At 44.2% G+C, this 15,947-nt stretch overlaps 1 protein-coding gene across 1 annotated transcript in view; it reads right to left on the bottom strand.

Annotated features, from left to right (window-relative positions):
* The window catches only part of LOC136573460 (vomeronasal type-2 receptor 26-like), a 66,438-nt gene that overhangs the window by 23,144 nt on the left and 27,347 nt on the right, over positions 1-15,947 (bottom strand). The window contains exons 2-3 of the mRNA XM_066574750.1: positions 5,854-6,873; positions 5,602-5,725 (exon numbers count right to left, since the gene is read on the bottom strand). Of these exons, the coding sequence (XP_066430847.1) occupies positions 5,602-5,725; positions 5,854-6,873 (1,144 nt within the window). The remainder of the gene's footprint in view (positions 1-5,601; positions 5,726-5,853; positions 6,874-15,947) is intronic.

The following is a 15,947-nucleotide window of genomic DNA, read 5'->3' as shown; positions in this document are numbered from 1 at the left end:
AGGAGCGCACAGAGGATTTGGAGGAAGAGTCGCTGGACGATGAGGTGACTGACCCCACCTGGTTTGCTAAGCCAACTGAGGACAGGTCTTCAGAGGGGGAGGCAAGTGCAGCAGCAGGACAGGTTGGAAGTGGAAGTGGGGTGGCCAGGGGTAGAGGCAGGGCCAGAGTGAAGACTCCCCCAACTGTTTCCCAAAGCACCCCCTTGCGCCAAGCCACTGTGCAGAGGCCTAGGTGTTCAAAGGTGTGGATGTTTTCAGTGAGAGCGCGGATGACCGATGAACAGTGGTGTGCAACCTGTGTTGCGCTAAGATTAGCCGGGGAGCCACCACTACCAGCCTCACCACCAGCAGCATGCGCAGGCATATGATGGCCAAGCATCCCACAAGGTTGGACGACGGCTGTTCACCGCCTCCGGGTTGCACCACTGCCTCTCTCCTTGTGCCCCAACCTGCCACTGAGATCCAACCCCCCTCTCAGGACACAGGCACGAGTGCCTCCCGGCCTGCACCCACACCCTCGCCTCCGCTGTCCTCGACCCCATCCAGCAATGTCTCTCAGCCCAGCGTCCAGCTGTCACTAGCACAAGCATTGGAGCGAAAGCGCAGATACGCCGCTACGCACCCGCATGCTCAAGCTTTAAACGTGCACATTGCCAAATTGATCAGCCTGGAGATGCTGCCGTACAGGCTTGTGGAAACGGAGACTTTCAAAAACATGATGGTGGCGGTCCCACGCTACTCGGTTCCCAGTCGCCACTTATTTTCCCGGTGTGCTGTCCCAGCCCTACACCAGCATGTCTCCCTCAACATCAATCGTGCCCTCACCAATGCGGTTACTGGGAAGGTTTACTTAACGACGGACACGTGGATAAGTACTGGCCGGCAGGGCCACTATATCTCCCTGACAGCACATTGGGTGAATTTGGTGGAGGCTGGGACTGAGTCAGAGCCTGGGACTGCACACGTCCTACCCACACCCAGAATTGCGGGTCCTTCCTCGGTTCTGGTATCTGCGGCGGTCTATGCCCCCTACTCTAAACCCTCCCCCTCCTCCTCCTCTTACGCAACCTCTACCTCTCAACTAAGAAATGTGAGCAGCGCGTCGCCAGCAGTCGGTGTGCGCGGCGCGGAAGCACAGCGGTGGGCAAGTGTCAGCAGGCCGTGCTGAAACTACTCAGCCTAGGTGACAAGAGGCAGACGGCCCCCGAACTGTTTCAGGGTCTGACAGAGCAGACCGATCTCTGACTTTCGCCTCCAACCGGGCATGGTCGTGTGTGACAACGGCCATAACCTGGTGGCGGCTCTGCAGCTCGGCAGCCTCACACATGTGCCATGCCTGGCCCACGTCTTCAATCTGGTGGTTCAGCAGCTTCTGAAATACTACCCGCACTTATCTGACCTGCTCGGCAAGGTGCGCCGCGTCTGCGCACATTTCCTCAAGTCCACCACGGAGGCTGCCACCCTGAGGACCCTGGAGGAGGAGGACCTAGGAGGAGGACCGAGTGAGGAGGGAGGAGGGAGGAAGGAGGAGGGGTAGGAGGTCTTGCGTACTGGCACACATTGCTAACTTTATGTTAGGCTTCCTTTCTCGTGACTCTCGCGTTAGACGCATTCTGGCCACTATGGATTACTGCGTGTACACCCTTCTCGACCCATGGTATAAGGAGAACCTTTCCACTCTCATTCCCGAAGAGGAAAGGGGTTCGAGAGTGATGCTATACCACAGGGCCCCGGTGGAAAAACTGATAGTACAGAAGGCGCAGTTCTGAGGGCCAAGTAGCAGGGGAGGCGCGGAGATCAGACAGCATGTTCAGTGCAGGCAGGGGAACACTCTCCAAGGCCTTTGCCAGCTTTATGGCTCCCCAGCAAGACTGTGTCACCACTCCCCAGTCAAGGCTGAGTTGGAGGGAGCACTGTAAAAAGATGGTGAGGGAGTACATAGCCGATCGTACCACCATCCTCCCTGATGCCTCAGGTCCATACAACTATTGGGTGTCAAAGCTGGACACGTGGCACGAACTTGCGCTGTATGCCCTGGAGGTGCTGGCTTGCCCTGCCGCTAGCGTCTTGTCAGAGGGTGTTTAGTGCAGCTGGGGGAATCATCACGGGAATCATCACAGATAAGTATACCCGCCTGTCAACTGCCATTGCCAACATGCTTACACTCATAAAGATGAACAAAAGCTGGATTTCCCCCAGACTTCTCTTCTCCACCGGCGGAAAGCAGTGGAACCTAATGATTCTTTTTGCTGCAACAGGAGGTAATTGCATCCTCTAACACAAAAAAGGGGGAATTAGCTTTGTCAATCACTCTCGGATATTATTATTCCTCCTCCTAAAACAGAATGTCATCACGCTGAACGGCCAACTTTTCTGCAGCCCAAAAGGTTTTGTTTAAAAGTGTTTTACAATTTTTCAACGTTTCAAAAGGATTGATACTTTAACAGACACCAAGTTTTTTCACAGGGCTGCCTCCAGGCTCTGTTACAAATTAAGTAACAGCGAGCTGTATCTTTAAAAAATGTTTATGGGTTTCTCCTGCCCTCGCGGTTGAGCAATTTTTCAGGGGTGCACTTGTACTCTTGGTACACCAATTTTTCTGGCCCTTGCCTATACTGTTATCTAACTCATTTTTCCGGCCTTCGCCTACACTCTTGGTAACCACATTTTTTTAGGGGTTTGCCTATACTCTTGGTACACCAATGTTTTAGCAGTTTGCCTACACTCTTGCTACAGAAATGTTACAGGGGTCTGCATATACTTTTGCTACATAAATCTTACTGGAGTTCCACCTATACTCTTGGTATACCAATGTTTCTGTGGTCTGCCTATACGTTTGCTATAGAAATGTTACTGGGGTCTGCCAATACTTTTGCTACGGAAATGTTACTGGGGTCCGCCAATACTTTTGCTACAGAAATGTTACAGGGGTCTGCCTATAACTTTGCTACAGAAATGTTACTGGGGTCCGCCTATGCAGCTTCTACTGAATGGTTTGAGGGGTTTGCCTATACTTTTGCTACAGAAATATTTCAGGGGTTCGCCTACACTCTTGCTACAGAAATGTTACAGGGGTCTGCCCATACTTTTGCTACAGAAATGCTACTGGGGTCTGCCTATACCGTTACTACAGAAATGTGTGCCATGGCTGAGGTGCTTGGCGGGGTGAAACTCTGCCATGTTTGGGCACTTGGATTGCTTCTTGTGTAATATCATCTTTGCGCACCGACAGCATAGGCGAGCCCAAGGAACTCAAAGACTTCCCATTGCAGTGTTGAGCTATCTGACAGCTACACAGAATGAAGTGTGTGGGGACCCATGGATTTCCCATAGCTATTTAACTCACAGCACCTTGGGTCACACAAGGTGGAGGCTGGGACCCAGCCTGACCCAAGGCCAGCTCACGAACTTCCTACACAGAGTATTGTGGTTCCTACCTCGGTCTTGGTTTCTCGACCTTATTAAGCCACCTCCTCCTCCTGCTTGGGGTCTGGGGATCAGCGTTGGGCAACATGTATTTTCTCTTGTGTTACCACAGTTATCTGAGACACTGGTTTGGGCCAAACAAAAGAAGCGTTACTGCGTTAATGGAACGTTCACGGCTGCACAAGCATTCCGAGTCCGCTTTATGCCCACGATTAATGAGGGTGTGAGCCGAGGCCAAGGTCCTTGGTCGGGTGAAACTGCCATGTTTGGGCGCTCTGATTTCTTTATGTGTAATACCATCTTTAGGTTCCTTGGGCTCACCTATGCTGTGGGTGCACAAAGACTTCCCATAGCGGTGTTTTACCGATATGGCACAAACACACTGACTGACAAGAGTAGAAATGTGGACCAAGGTCCTTAGTGGGGTGAAACTCTGCCATGCTTGGGCACTCTGATTTCTTTATGTGTAATACCATCTTTAAGTTCCTTGGGCTCGCCTATGCTGTGGGTGCACAAAGACTTCCCATTGCTGTGTTGTACTGATCTGGCACAAATACACTAACTGAGTGGGGTAGAAATGTGGGCCAAGGTCCTTGGCGGCGTGAAACTCTGCCATAGGCGAGCCCAAGGAACTCAAAGACTTGCGGTGTTGAGCTATCTGACACCTACATAGAATGAATTGTGTCAGGACACAGATTTCCCGTTGCTATGTAACTCACGGCACCTTGGGTCACACAAGGTGGAGGCTGGGACCAACCTGACCCTGGGCCCGCTTGCGTGCTTCCCAACCAGTATTGCTGCATTGTGGAGATGTGTAGAAGTGGTGGCACCTGTGTCCCCTTTATGCCCACGTTTGCGGCTCCTGACAATTTTGTGACGGAGGTGGCGCGGGATTGAAATGTTGATCGTATGTCAAGCTATCATCAATTCTCAACAGCATTGTGGGCTATTGCCCACACTTTCAAAGAGGGTCGCTGTCTGGCCTTGCCAACCCTCTGCAGTGTGTGCCTCCAGTTCCTCCTCATCCAATACGCACATATAAATAGACATGAGGGTGGTGTGGCTATGAAGCCAGCGTGTGGCATGAGGGCAGCTGAACGCTGCGCAGGAAATTTTTGTGCGCACTGTGGACGGAAGGTCGAGCAGGGAGGGGGGGTTGGACAGCAATGCCAGCATGTAACCCAGTAGAAGAGGCAGCGAGATCACCCACAGGCAGTGATTGTCCTTGGTTGCAGGTAGTGTGGTGCTTAGCTAAGATGTGCCAGCGCGTGTGCCTTGCTATTAGGGTTTGTCCGAAGTAAATTGTTAAGGGGGTGATGCCAGACTCTTACCCTTATTTTGGCTTTAGTGGGACCTGGGAGCCTCAGATGCAGCCATGCATGCTGCCCCTGCCCTTCCCTATCCGTTTCTGTGGTGTTTCCATGGCTTTCTGATGTTTTCTGGTGTTTGACAAGTCATCAGCTATGCAGAGCATCTGTCCCATACAAAAATGCTCGAGTCGCCCATTGACTTCAATGGGGTTCGTTACTTAAAACGAGCTCTCGAGCATTACGGAAAGTTCCACTCGAGCAATGAGCACCCAAGCATTTTGGTGCTCGCTCATCTCTACATGTGACACAGAGCCAGGTAATTTTTTTTATACACACTCACTCCCTGGTTCCTGCTACTGACGTCAATGCGGCACACAAATATCAGACTCATTTCAGGTTTCTGTCTGTGCGCTCTCCCATAGACAGCTATAGGAGAGCGCACACACGGCAGTCTGAAAAGAGATTTCAGTTCACTGTGTGACTTCAGTGGCAAACAATGCAGGAACCCCGGAGCAGGTGAGTATAAAGCATATATCACACAGCTCCTTGTCACCTCCCTAACAGGACCAGGACTTACTTTATGGTCTTGTAGGGAGGTGACAGGTTTGTTTTAAATTTATAAGTTCACATTCTTTTTCTCCATGCATTCTGGATGAGTATTTAATGTGTACAATAAAATATATGAATGGTAGAACATTTTTGTTTTTTCTATTTGTCTAAAATGTTGATGGACCCTGACACATTTTATTAGTAATGATTGCAGAAATACTGATAATTCAAAAGAGTTCACTTATTTTTTCTTTCATATGTACATCCTTTCGGTACATCATTGTCATCATCACCTACTGCTTATACTACCATATACCGGTTATATTGGAGATCTCCCCTTCTGCACACGGGACGCAGTCATAGCAGCAGGAATGCATTGTGTCTCCTGTCTTTTTCCTACTTCCAGGTGAACATTGGTCGGAGCAGCGGGATACTGGGATCTGTAGGAAAAGACAAGAACCTTTACTGCAAAGATAAAACACACATGTATGATAAGAAGATGTAAACCATATAATGATGTTAAAGGGCAAGATTTACATAATCACCTACATAATATAACTCTTCTCACCTCCTTTGTGTGTTTCCATGTTATAGACTGACGATTTATCTGAAGCTGTTCACCACTGACGGCCCACGGAGTAAAATTTCCTACTTCAACCTCCTGTATGGCCTCTCCTATATATAACCAGTTTATTATCTTATATGGATGTATGGCTTCTCCCTGCTCATTAAAGTAATATGAAGGACTCATGGGATCCGGTGAGGACTTCATCATTTGTATGTAGCGCTGTAACTTCCGTCTGTAGTGTATAAATCCAGTTATTGAGTTTTCTTCATATTTGTCCTTTATGAATAAGAACATTTCATGTAGAGCTTTTGCCAGAACTTCTACTGCAGAATACAGTCTTGGGATGACCCCTGATATAAAGCTATCCCTCAGATTTGGTACAGTATAGTTCTGAGTGTAGTTGTGCTCTTTATTGATGACATAGTCTGATATGAAGGAATCTATATCATTACTCTTAGTTAGATCATCTAGCAATTTCCAGTAAGACTGTATTTGGTCCATCTCATCTTGTTTTCTGTATATTTTTTTAAAATCCTCCAAACCTGGAAAAAATGATGAAAACTTCACTGCTAGACTTCCATTATATACCAGAAGGTCTTCAATAATCCCTTCGGGAGCAGTAGAGATCCAGGATGGTGAAAGTATGAAGGTGGTGTCTAAAAATATAAATTCATAGTATTGCATTAAAACAAGTATATGAGGAAAGAAGGTCCCACACATTATAATGATGGTGACTTGTGGATCGTTTACAGCTTGTAAAATCCTATTATAATTTTTATTTCTAAGTATTATGATGAAGGCAGCACAGATCCCGCGCTCTCTCATGTACTTTGTTAGTATCTGCAGCTCATTCTCTCCAGTTTCATCATTCGATAGTATAATCCCAACCCAGGTCCAGCCAAAGTGCTCCAACAGTTCGCTGATCACCATATTGTGGATGTGGTAATTTTGGACCATTCGGAAAACATGTGGATAGAGGAGTCTATTAGATAATGAGGGGTCGGAGGCTCCATAGCTGATCTGCAAAACAAAGAAGAAAACGAAGATCATTTTGTACAGATTGTTCTCAGTCAATTAGTTAGTAGGACGTCCTCAGTAATCCAAAATACCACATACAAAACCCATTCTGTTATACTGTATTTAGATGTGCTGCAGCAAGATGTGCCCAAGAGTCTCGAATGCAGAACGCATGGCGCAACACATGGACACCCCATCTGTGTGCTGTGCGAGGTGCCGGAAACCGTACATTACATGCCCCATTGTCTAGCGAGATTCACACAAAGATAGGACATGCAGCGATTTTCCAACTGAGACTCTTGGTCAGAATAAAAAAAATTCTCATGTGAATGAGCTCAGACAAAGGAATGGGTTCATTTTCCGTGTGAGATCTGTCTGTGTCGGTCATGGGCAGGATTTGTGTGAGAATATCACCAGCATGAATATGGCCTTTGGGCAGACCCACAAGGGTGTATTTACATAGGAAATTTTTTTTCATCCAATATGCAGTTAATAGAACTGATTGATATCAATGGGCTCATTCTCACGGCTCTTTTCTGTGAATGCAAAAAAAAAACATGACATGCTTTATTTTGGTGCACACTTCTGCCCCAAAGGTTCCCATAGAAGACTGAAAGTGGGAAAATATGCACATATTTACTCTCAGGTATGCACAAAACACTGTGCATACCCGCAAACACCGGCCTTTTAAATCAGGACGAGAGTGGTTCCTCCGCCCTGTGAAAGAGCGATGCCTGCACAAATACACACAGGTTTTGAACAGGATGCAAAAAGGATACAAACACATTGTACGGGGGCGAGCGTTTTTGTGCCTATGCTTATTTGCAGTAGCCCTTATTCAGGATAACAGAGGAAAGAACAGACAATTGAACCACTATTTAGTTTTGATATCCTGATCTTCAATGAGATGTGTCACTACAGTGGCATAGCAATGTCCGGTGGTGCAACCTGTGGAGAATTTTTATGTCACCCCCACAGTGATAGCACCTGCTGCCCCCCCCCCCCCCCTCCTATGCCACTACACCCAGAGATCCAGAAAAGTACTAAAAATCCACTTAATTTCATAAATATCAACCAGTGATCAGATTTAAAATCCCTGCTTACTGAAAGTACTTTAGAGCAGTTCAGGAGAAGAAGCAGCTAGACACGCCTGAGCCACGGCAGCTGCAGAGAGGTGACTATGTATATATATATATATATATATATATATATATATATATATATATATATATATATATAATTTTTTTCACATATTTTAGGGATGATTTTCAGGGAAGGGCTTGGAAATCACAGCAGGGTCTGACAGTATCTCACTGCTTTCAATGGAGCCAGTTCCATTGAATTCAATGGCATAGCATTGTGGTCCTCTGCCACTGCTCTGACAGCTGTGGCAGAGGATATCTTCATCTGTCATTTTGTTACAGTTTTCAGTGATGAGGGGATTTCCCGCAGAGATGAAGAAATTCTCGGCTACAGCTGTCACAGCTGTGGCAGAGGAGCGCATTCTTCTCTGTATGTCAATGGGACCACCGCTGCTACTGCTGGCCCCATTGACCACAAGGTGAAACCCCTGAATGTGACAGCATCCAGGGGTTTTACCCCCAGGGACTCCCCTGCTGTTGCTGTCACAGCCACAGCAGGGGATTGCAGGCAGCGCACTTTATGTGCGCATAAACACAACTATGTGCTTTTTTTTCAGTGCGATGCCCTCTTCGGTAACGCAAATTTTGGTGCATTTGCGATCTGCACAAAGAGATGCACAACAAACAAACACCCGTCTGACTGAGCCCTGAGGAGAGGTGAATTCCACAGTGGAAACGGCAATAAAATAGATATGCTGCAGAATTGGTTTTGTGCGGGTTATTTGTGGATAACTTGTGGGTGACATTTTCAGAATGTTATCTACTTTGCTGCTACTGTAAATGCCGCAGAATTTCCGTGCGGAGGATCAGCAGAGAAATCCCACTGCAAATCTGTCCTGTTTGAAACTCACCTAAATGATGCAGAAAATCTACAGTCAAAGCCACTCTGGTAATTCTGCAGCATTTACAATCCATGTGAAGGCGGCTTAAGTCCAGCTTCACATGAACATAGGCCTGCGTGCACATGAGCGACGCGTATTTGTGGAATTAATAATGCTTTTTTGCACGTTCATTAGTGTATATTCTGCAGGCATGTGCATTTGTGCAGGCAAAAAAAATATCACCGATGCTTCCAGCAATTGGAATGGCTAATTATTCTAATAAGTTCAAGATGTGTTATTTTTTTTTCAGTGCAACTCCACATTTTTTCACGCATCTCCTAGTGTATTGTACACGTATTTGCGCATCCCCATTAACTTCTATGGGGACATTTGGTGTGCAAAGGCGCAGGAATATAAAGAATGCTACATTTTTGTTTTTATTTGCGCCACTGAAATGTGCACGTGAGCGAACCCAGGGAAATTAATGGGATCTAGTCACTGCATATCGCCCGTGCAAATTTTGTGTTTGTAATTATGCACACAATTATGCCATAAATAAGCCGACCTAAGGGTGCGCTCACATGCTGGAGACTCGTTGTAGAATAGAATGGAGATGAATATCTCTCCCATACAGCGGGATGGAATTGTTTCTACATGAGCGAGCCGCATTTAGATGAAAGCAGTGGAACTTCTGTATCAAATCTGAAATGTGAAGCTGATGAAGCCGCTGCATACAGTAATACATGTGAGGTCCATATATAATAGCTGCACACAGTAATACATGTGGGGTCCATATATAATAGCTGCACACAGTAATACATGTGGGGTCCATATATAACAGCTGCACACAGTAATACACGTGGGGTTCATATATAACAGCTGCGCACAGAAATACACATGGGGTCCATATATAACAGCTGCGCACAGTAATACACGTGGGGTCCATATATAACAGTGGCACACAGTAATACACATGGGGGCCATAAATAGCAGCTGCACACAGTAATACATGTGGGGTCCATATATAACAGCTGCACACAGTAATACACGTGGGGTCCTTATATAACAGCTGCACACAGTAATACACGTGGGGTCCTTATATAACAGCTGCACACAGTAATACACGTGGGGTCCTTATATAACAGCTGCACACAGTAATACATGTGGGGTCCATATGTAACAGCTGCGCACAGTAATACATGTGGGGTCCATATATAACAGCTGCACACAGTAATACACCTAGGGTCCATATATAACAGCTGCGCACAGTAATACACGTGGGGTCCATATATAACAGCTGCGCACAGTAATAAACCTAGGGTCCTTATATAACAGCTGCACACAGTAATACATGTGGGGTCCATATATAACAGCTGCACACAGTAATACATGTGGGGTCCATATATAACATCTGTGCATAGTAATACATGTGCGGTCCATATATAACAGCTGCACACAGTAATTCACGTGGGGTCCATATATAACAGCTGCACACAGTAATACATGTGGGGTCCATATATAACATCTGTGCATAGTAATACACGTGTGGTCCATATATAACAGCTGCACACAGTAATACATGTGGGGTCCATATATAACATCTGTGCACAGTAATTCACGTGGGGTCCATATATAACAGCTGCGCACAGTAATACACGTGGGGTCCATATATAACAGCTGCGCACAGTAATAAACCTAGGGTCCTTATATAACAGCTGCACACAGTAATACATGTGGGGTCCATATATAACAGCTGCACACAGTAATACATGTGGGGTCCATATATAACATCTGTGCATAGTAATACACGTGGGGTCCATATATAACAGCTGCACACAGTAATTCACGTGGGGTCCATATATAACAGCTGCACACAGTAATACATGTGGGGTCCATATATAATAGCTGCACACAGTAATACACGTGCGGTCCATATATAACAGCTGCACACAGTAATTCACGTGGGGTCCATATATAACAGCTGCACACAGTAATACATGTGGGGTCCATATATAATAGCTGCACACAGTAATTCACGTGGGGTCCATATATAACAGCTGCACACAGTAATACACGTGGGGTCCATATATAACAGCTACTCACAGTAATACATGTGGGGTCCATATATAACAGCTGTGCACAGTAATACACGTGGGGTCCATATATAACAGCTGCTCACAGTAATACATGTGGGGTCCTTATATAACAGCTGCACACAGTAATACATGTGGGGTCCATATATAACAGCTGCACACAGAAATACATGTGGGGTCCATATATAACAGCTGCACACAGTAATACACGTGTGGTCCATATATAACAGCTGTACACAGTAATACATGTGAGGTCCTTATATAACAGCTGCACACAGTAATAAATGTGGGGTCCATATATAACAGCTGCACACAGTAATACACGTGTGGTCCATATATAACAGCTGTACACAGTAATACACGTGGGGTCCATATATAACAGCTGCACACAGTAATACATGTGGGGTCCATATATAACAGCTGCACACAGTAATACACGTGTGGTCCATATATAACAGCTGTACACAGTAATACATGTGGGGGCCATATAAAACAGCTGCACACAGTAATACATGTGGGGTCCATATATAATAGCTGCACACAGTAATACACGTGTGGTCCATATATAACAGCTGTACACAGTAATACATGTGGGGGCCATATAAAACAGCTGCACACAGTAATGCATGTGGGGTCCATATATAACAGCTGCACACAGTAATACATGTGGGGTCCTTATATAACAGCTGCACACAGTAATACACGTGGGGTCCATATATAACAGCTGCACACAGTAATACATGTGGGGTCCTTATATAACAGCTGCACACAGTAATACACGTGTGGGCCATATATAACAGCTGCACACAGTAATACACGTGGGGTCCATATATAACAGCTGCACACAGTAATACACGTGTGGGCCATATATAACAGCTGCACACAGTAATACATGTGGGGTCCTTATATAACAGCTGCACACAGTAATACACGTGTGGGCCATATATAACAGCTGCACACAGTAATACACGTGGGGTCCATATATAACAGCTGCACACAGTAATGCATGTGGGGTCCATATATAACAGCTGCACACAGTAATACACGTGTGGGCCATATATAACAGCTGCGCACAGTAATACATGTGGGGTCCATATATAACAGCTGCACACAGTAATACACGTGGGGTCCATATATAACAGCTGTACACAGTAATACAGGTGGGGTCCATATATAACAGCTGCACACAGAAATACACATGGGGTCCATATATAACAGCTGCACACAGAAATACACATGGGGTCCATATATAACAGCTGCACACAGTAATACACGTGGGGGCCATATATAACAGCTGCACACAGTAATACATGTTGGGTCCCTTTATAGCAGCTGCGCACAGTAATACATGTGGGGTCCATACATAACAGATGCATACAGTAATACACGTGGGGGCCATATATAACAGCTGCACACAGTAATACATGTGGGGTCCATATATAACAGCTGCACACAGTAATACATGTGGGGTCCATATATAATAGCTGCACACAGTAATACACGTGGGGTCCATATATAACAGCTGCACACAGTAATACATGTGGGGTCCATATATAACAGCTGCACACAGTAATACACGTGGGGTCCATATATAACAGCTGCAGACAGTAATACATGTTGGGTCCCTTTATTGCAGCTGTGCACAGTAATACATGTGGGGTCCATATATAATAGCTGCACACAGTAATACATGTGGGGTCCATATATAATAGCTGCACACAGTAATACACGTGGGGGCCATATATAACAGCTGCACACAGTAATACATGTGGGGTCCATATATAACAGCTGCATGCAGTAATATATGTGGAGTCCATATATAACAGCTGCACACAGTAATACATGTGGGGTCCATATATAACAGCTACAGGCAATGGCTTTACTTTGGCAGCTCCATCCTTGTTCCCACATTTTTTTAAATGCATTTATTTGAAATGTAATGAAAATGATATGTGAAAGGGTTAACTTCACACATTACTGATGCATATACCTATATTGGTACACTAAGGCTCTATGGGCCGTTGGTAAATGTATCTCTCATGGCTATCTTTATATAAAAATCTCATGTAAAGGAAACACCTACTGCTGACTATATAATCTGCTTGAGCAGGTGTTAGGGGGTCCGTTGGTGGGCGCTGGGGCTGTGTAAAACACACAACAAGGACATAGATATAGAACTGAAGGACAACAAGAAACCTTATTTGTCTCAAGTTATTCAACTGAGGCTGCATTCACATGAGCGAGCAAAATATCAAGTGGAGAAACTCATTTTAACGTTGACATGAAGTTTTTTGATTAAAAAATGTCTTGCATCACTTTGGGGAAGTTGCGATTCTTAACCTCTTAGTGACCGCCCCATAGTGTTTTTACGTCCTCACTAAGTGGGCTTTAATCCTAGAGGACGTAAAAACATGCACCCTCTTGGCTGAGGACGTGGCAGCTCCATGCTGTCAGTGCCCGCAGGTAGCCGACAGCATGGAGCTGTCATCCTGGGCTGCGGGCAGTTGCCCCGGCAATGCGATCGGCGCTATCCAATGGATAGCGCCGATCGCATTAAAGTGCAAAAAAAAGTAAATAAAGTCCTCCGGGACTCGGTGCCACTCTGACATCACGTGCATGTGCAGAAGGTTGGGAGCCCCAGCAAATTCAAAATCTCCTGGCTCCTGAAGGTAGCCGGGAACCAGGAGATGTCACCGGGGACCGCGGCTCGAGACCCGGGAAATTCATGTGCTTGAATTTATTCAAAAACTGTGGGGTCAAAATGGGCAGTACACCCCTAGATAAATTTGTTAAGGGGTCTAGTTTTTTAAAATGGGGTCATTTGTGGGTGTTCTCTTTGGTTTTGGCCACTCAAGAGCTCTACAAGTGTGCTATGTGGCCTAAAACGCCGTCAAGCAAAATTTATGTTCTAAAAGACACTGACTACTCCTTTTGTTTTGGGCCCCGTTGTGCATCCAGACATAAGATTAGGGCCACAATGGGCATATTTATGAACACAAGAGAAACAGGGGTATCCATTTTGGGGTGTCAATCCTCATTTTCATGTGCACTATAGGAAAAAAATATGTCTTTAAAATGACATATTTGCAAAAATATGAGATTTTATTTTTTCTCCTCTAAATTGAATTAATTCCTGAAAAAAAAATGTTGGGTCAAAATACTCATGACACCTTTCAGTGGATACCTTACGGGGTGTAGTTTTTAAAATGGGGTCATTTGGGGGGTATCTATTATACCGACACTCATGAGCCTTTGCAAACTTGGCTTGCTGTAAGAAAACAAAGTGTTCCTCAAAATGCTGAAAAGTAATGTTAAATTTGCATGTCATCTAAATGGTTAAAAAACACAAACATTTTTCAAATGTGCATTCATAATAAAGTAAACAGATGGAAATATATATCCTATCAAAAATTTGTACAGTATGTTTGCACATATTTGAGATATTACAGTTGAAATTGTGAAAAAATTACAATTTTTTCAAAATTTTTCCAATATTGGTACTTTTAATAAATATACACAAATTATATCAGTCTATTTTTGCAACATAAATAAAGTACAACATGTGGCGAAAAAAAAACATTGTCAGAATCACTTGGATATGCAAAACCTTTACGGAGTTATGCTATGTTGAACGACATATGTCAGATTTCCAAAATTTGGCTCTGTCACTAAGGCGCAAGCAGGCTTTGTCACTAAGGGGTTCAGCAGATGTTTCACGGGTGTCTAAGGATTGCAAGTGTTTCCCATTGATCTCAGTGGTAAGCATCATATCACACTTGCATGCACATCATATGGGTAGAGAAGAAAAAGATGCTGATTGAGTGCCACAACCTCTTAGAAAATTGTACACATGCTTGGCTATTTAGAAGAAAGTGTTGCTTTATTTAAACAAAAACAGCCGAGTACATTGTAGAAGGAATGTAATGAAGGTCTAGAAACAATGTGTGAGCAAATTTTGAAGGTTTTTTTTGAGACAGAGCTTACAAATTCCATTTTCTTATTCTCTATGTTCAAATAGCATTTACATTTTGGATTCTAACACATGAAACTTCCCAGATTTTTGGATAAAACTTTTGAGGTTTTTGGGTGGTTCTCTAGGTTACTAGGTGCCAAAATGTTCTGTGCCTATCTGAATGTGATCAAAGGTTTGGCGGAATGATTTTCACAAGATAGGGATCTTGCTGACTGATGGGCCAATATTTTTTAAGAGTGGAGAGTGAGGAGTTATATGTGGTTATGAAGCTAAGGTGGTAAAATTGGTTGGGTGGATCTGGATAAGTTCTTGTGCTCTTCTTGAATGCTTTTTCTGGATTTCTTGTTTTGGTCTATTCAACAATTAGGAGATTAGCTCTGCAGGATAACCTTTGTCTTAAACTATTTCTTACAATATTGCTTTGCTTCATAATTTCCTCAATTCTTGTAGAGTTATGTCTCAGTCGTTTAAATTAAGGCAGGTTGGTTTTCCATTTTTTGTTATGCACACTTTTAAAATTGAGATAAATATTTGTGTCTGTTGATTTAAAAAATGTTTTTGTTAAAATGGTATCATCTTCATGATATAAAATCAGGTCTAAATATTCTATATGTGTACTTGAGTTTTTGCCCGAAACAAAAGAATAAAAACATTTGTATTCAGATGACTAAAGAGATTAAAATCCATATCAAACTTAAGTCATCTATGTATCTCTTGTAAAACTTGATATTATCTGACCATTTGTGATTTATAGGTGATGTGTTCATTCTCAAAAAATCCAACATACAGGTTAATGGAACTTGGCGCAATTTCAGTCCCCATTGCGGTACCTTTTTTCTTGTATGTAAAACATTTAGTTAAAAGAAAAAAATTGCTTTTTAAGATAAATTCAATGCTATTGAGAATGAAGTCTTTCTGTTTGTAGGTATAGTGGGATCTTGCTGCAGAATAGAGTGGATAACATGGAGGCCTTTTTCATGTGGGATGTTTGAATATAAAGATTTAATGTCCAATGTGGCCCAATAGTATGAGGACTGGCATGGAACTG

Source organism: Eleutherodactylus coqui, chromosome 7, assembly GCF_035609145.1.
Source record: "Eleutherodactylus coqui strain aEleCoq1 chromosome 7, aEleCoq1.hap1, whole genome shotgun sequence".
NCBI classification, from domain to species: domain Eukaryota; kingdom Metazoa; phylum Chordata; class Amphibia; order Anura; family Eleutherodactylidae; genus Eleutherodactylus; species Eleutherodactylus coqui.
This window is presented reverse-complemented; position numbering and strand designations above follow the sequence as displayed.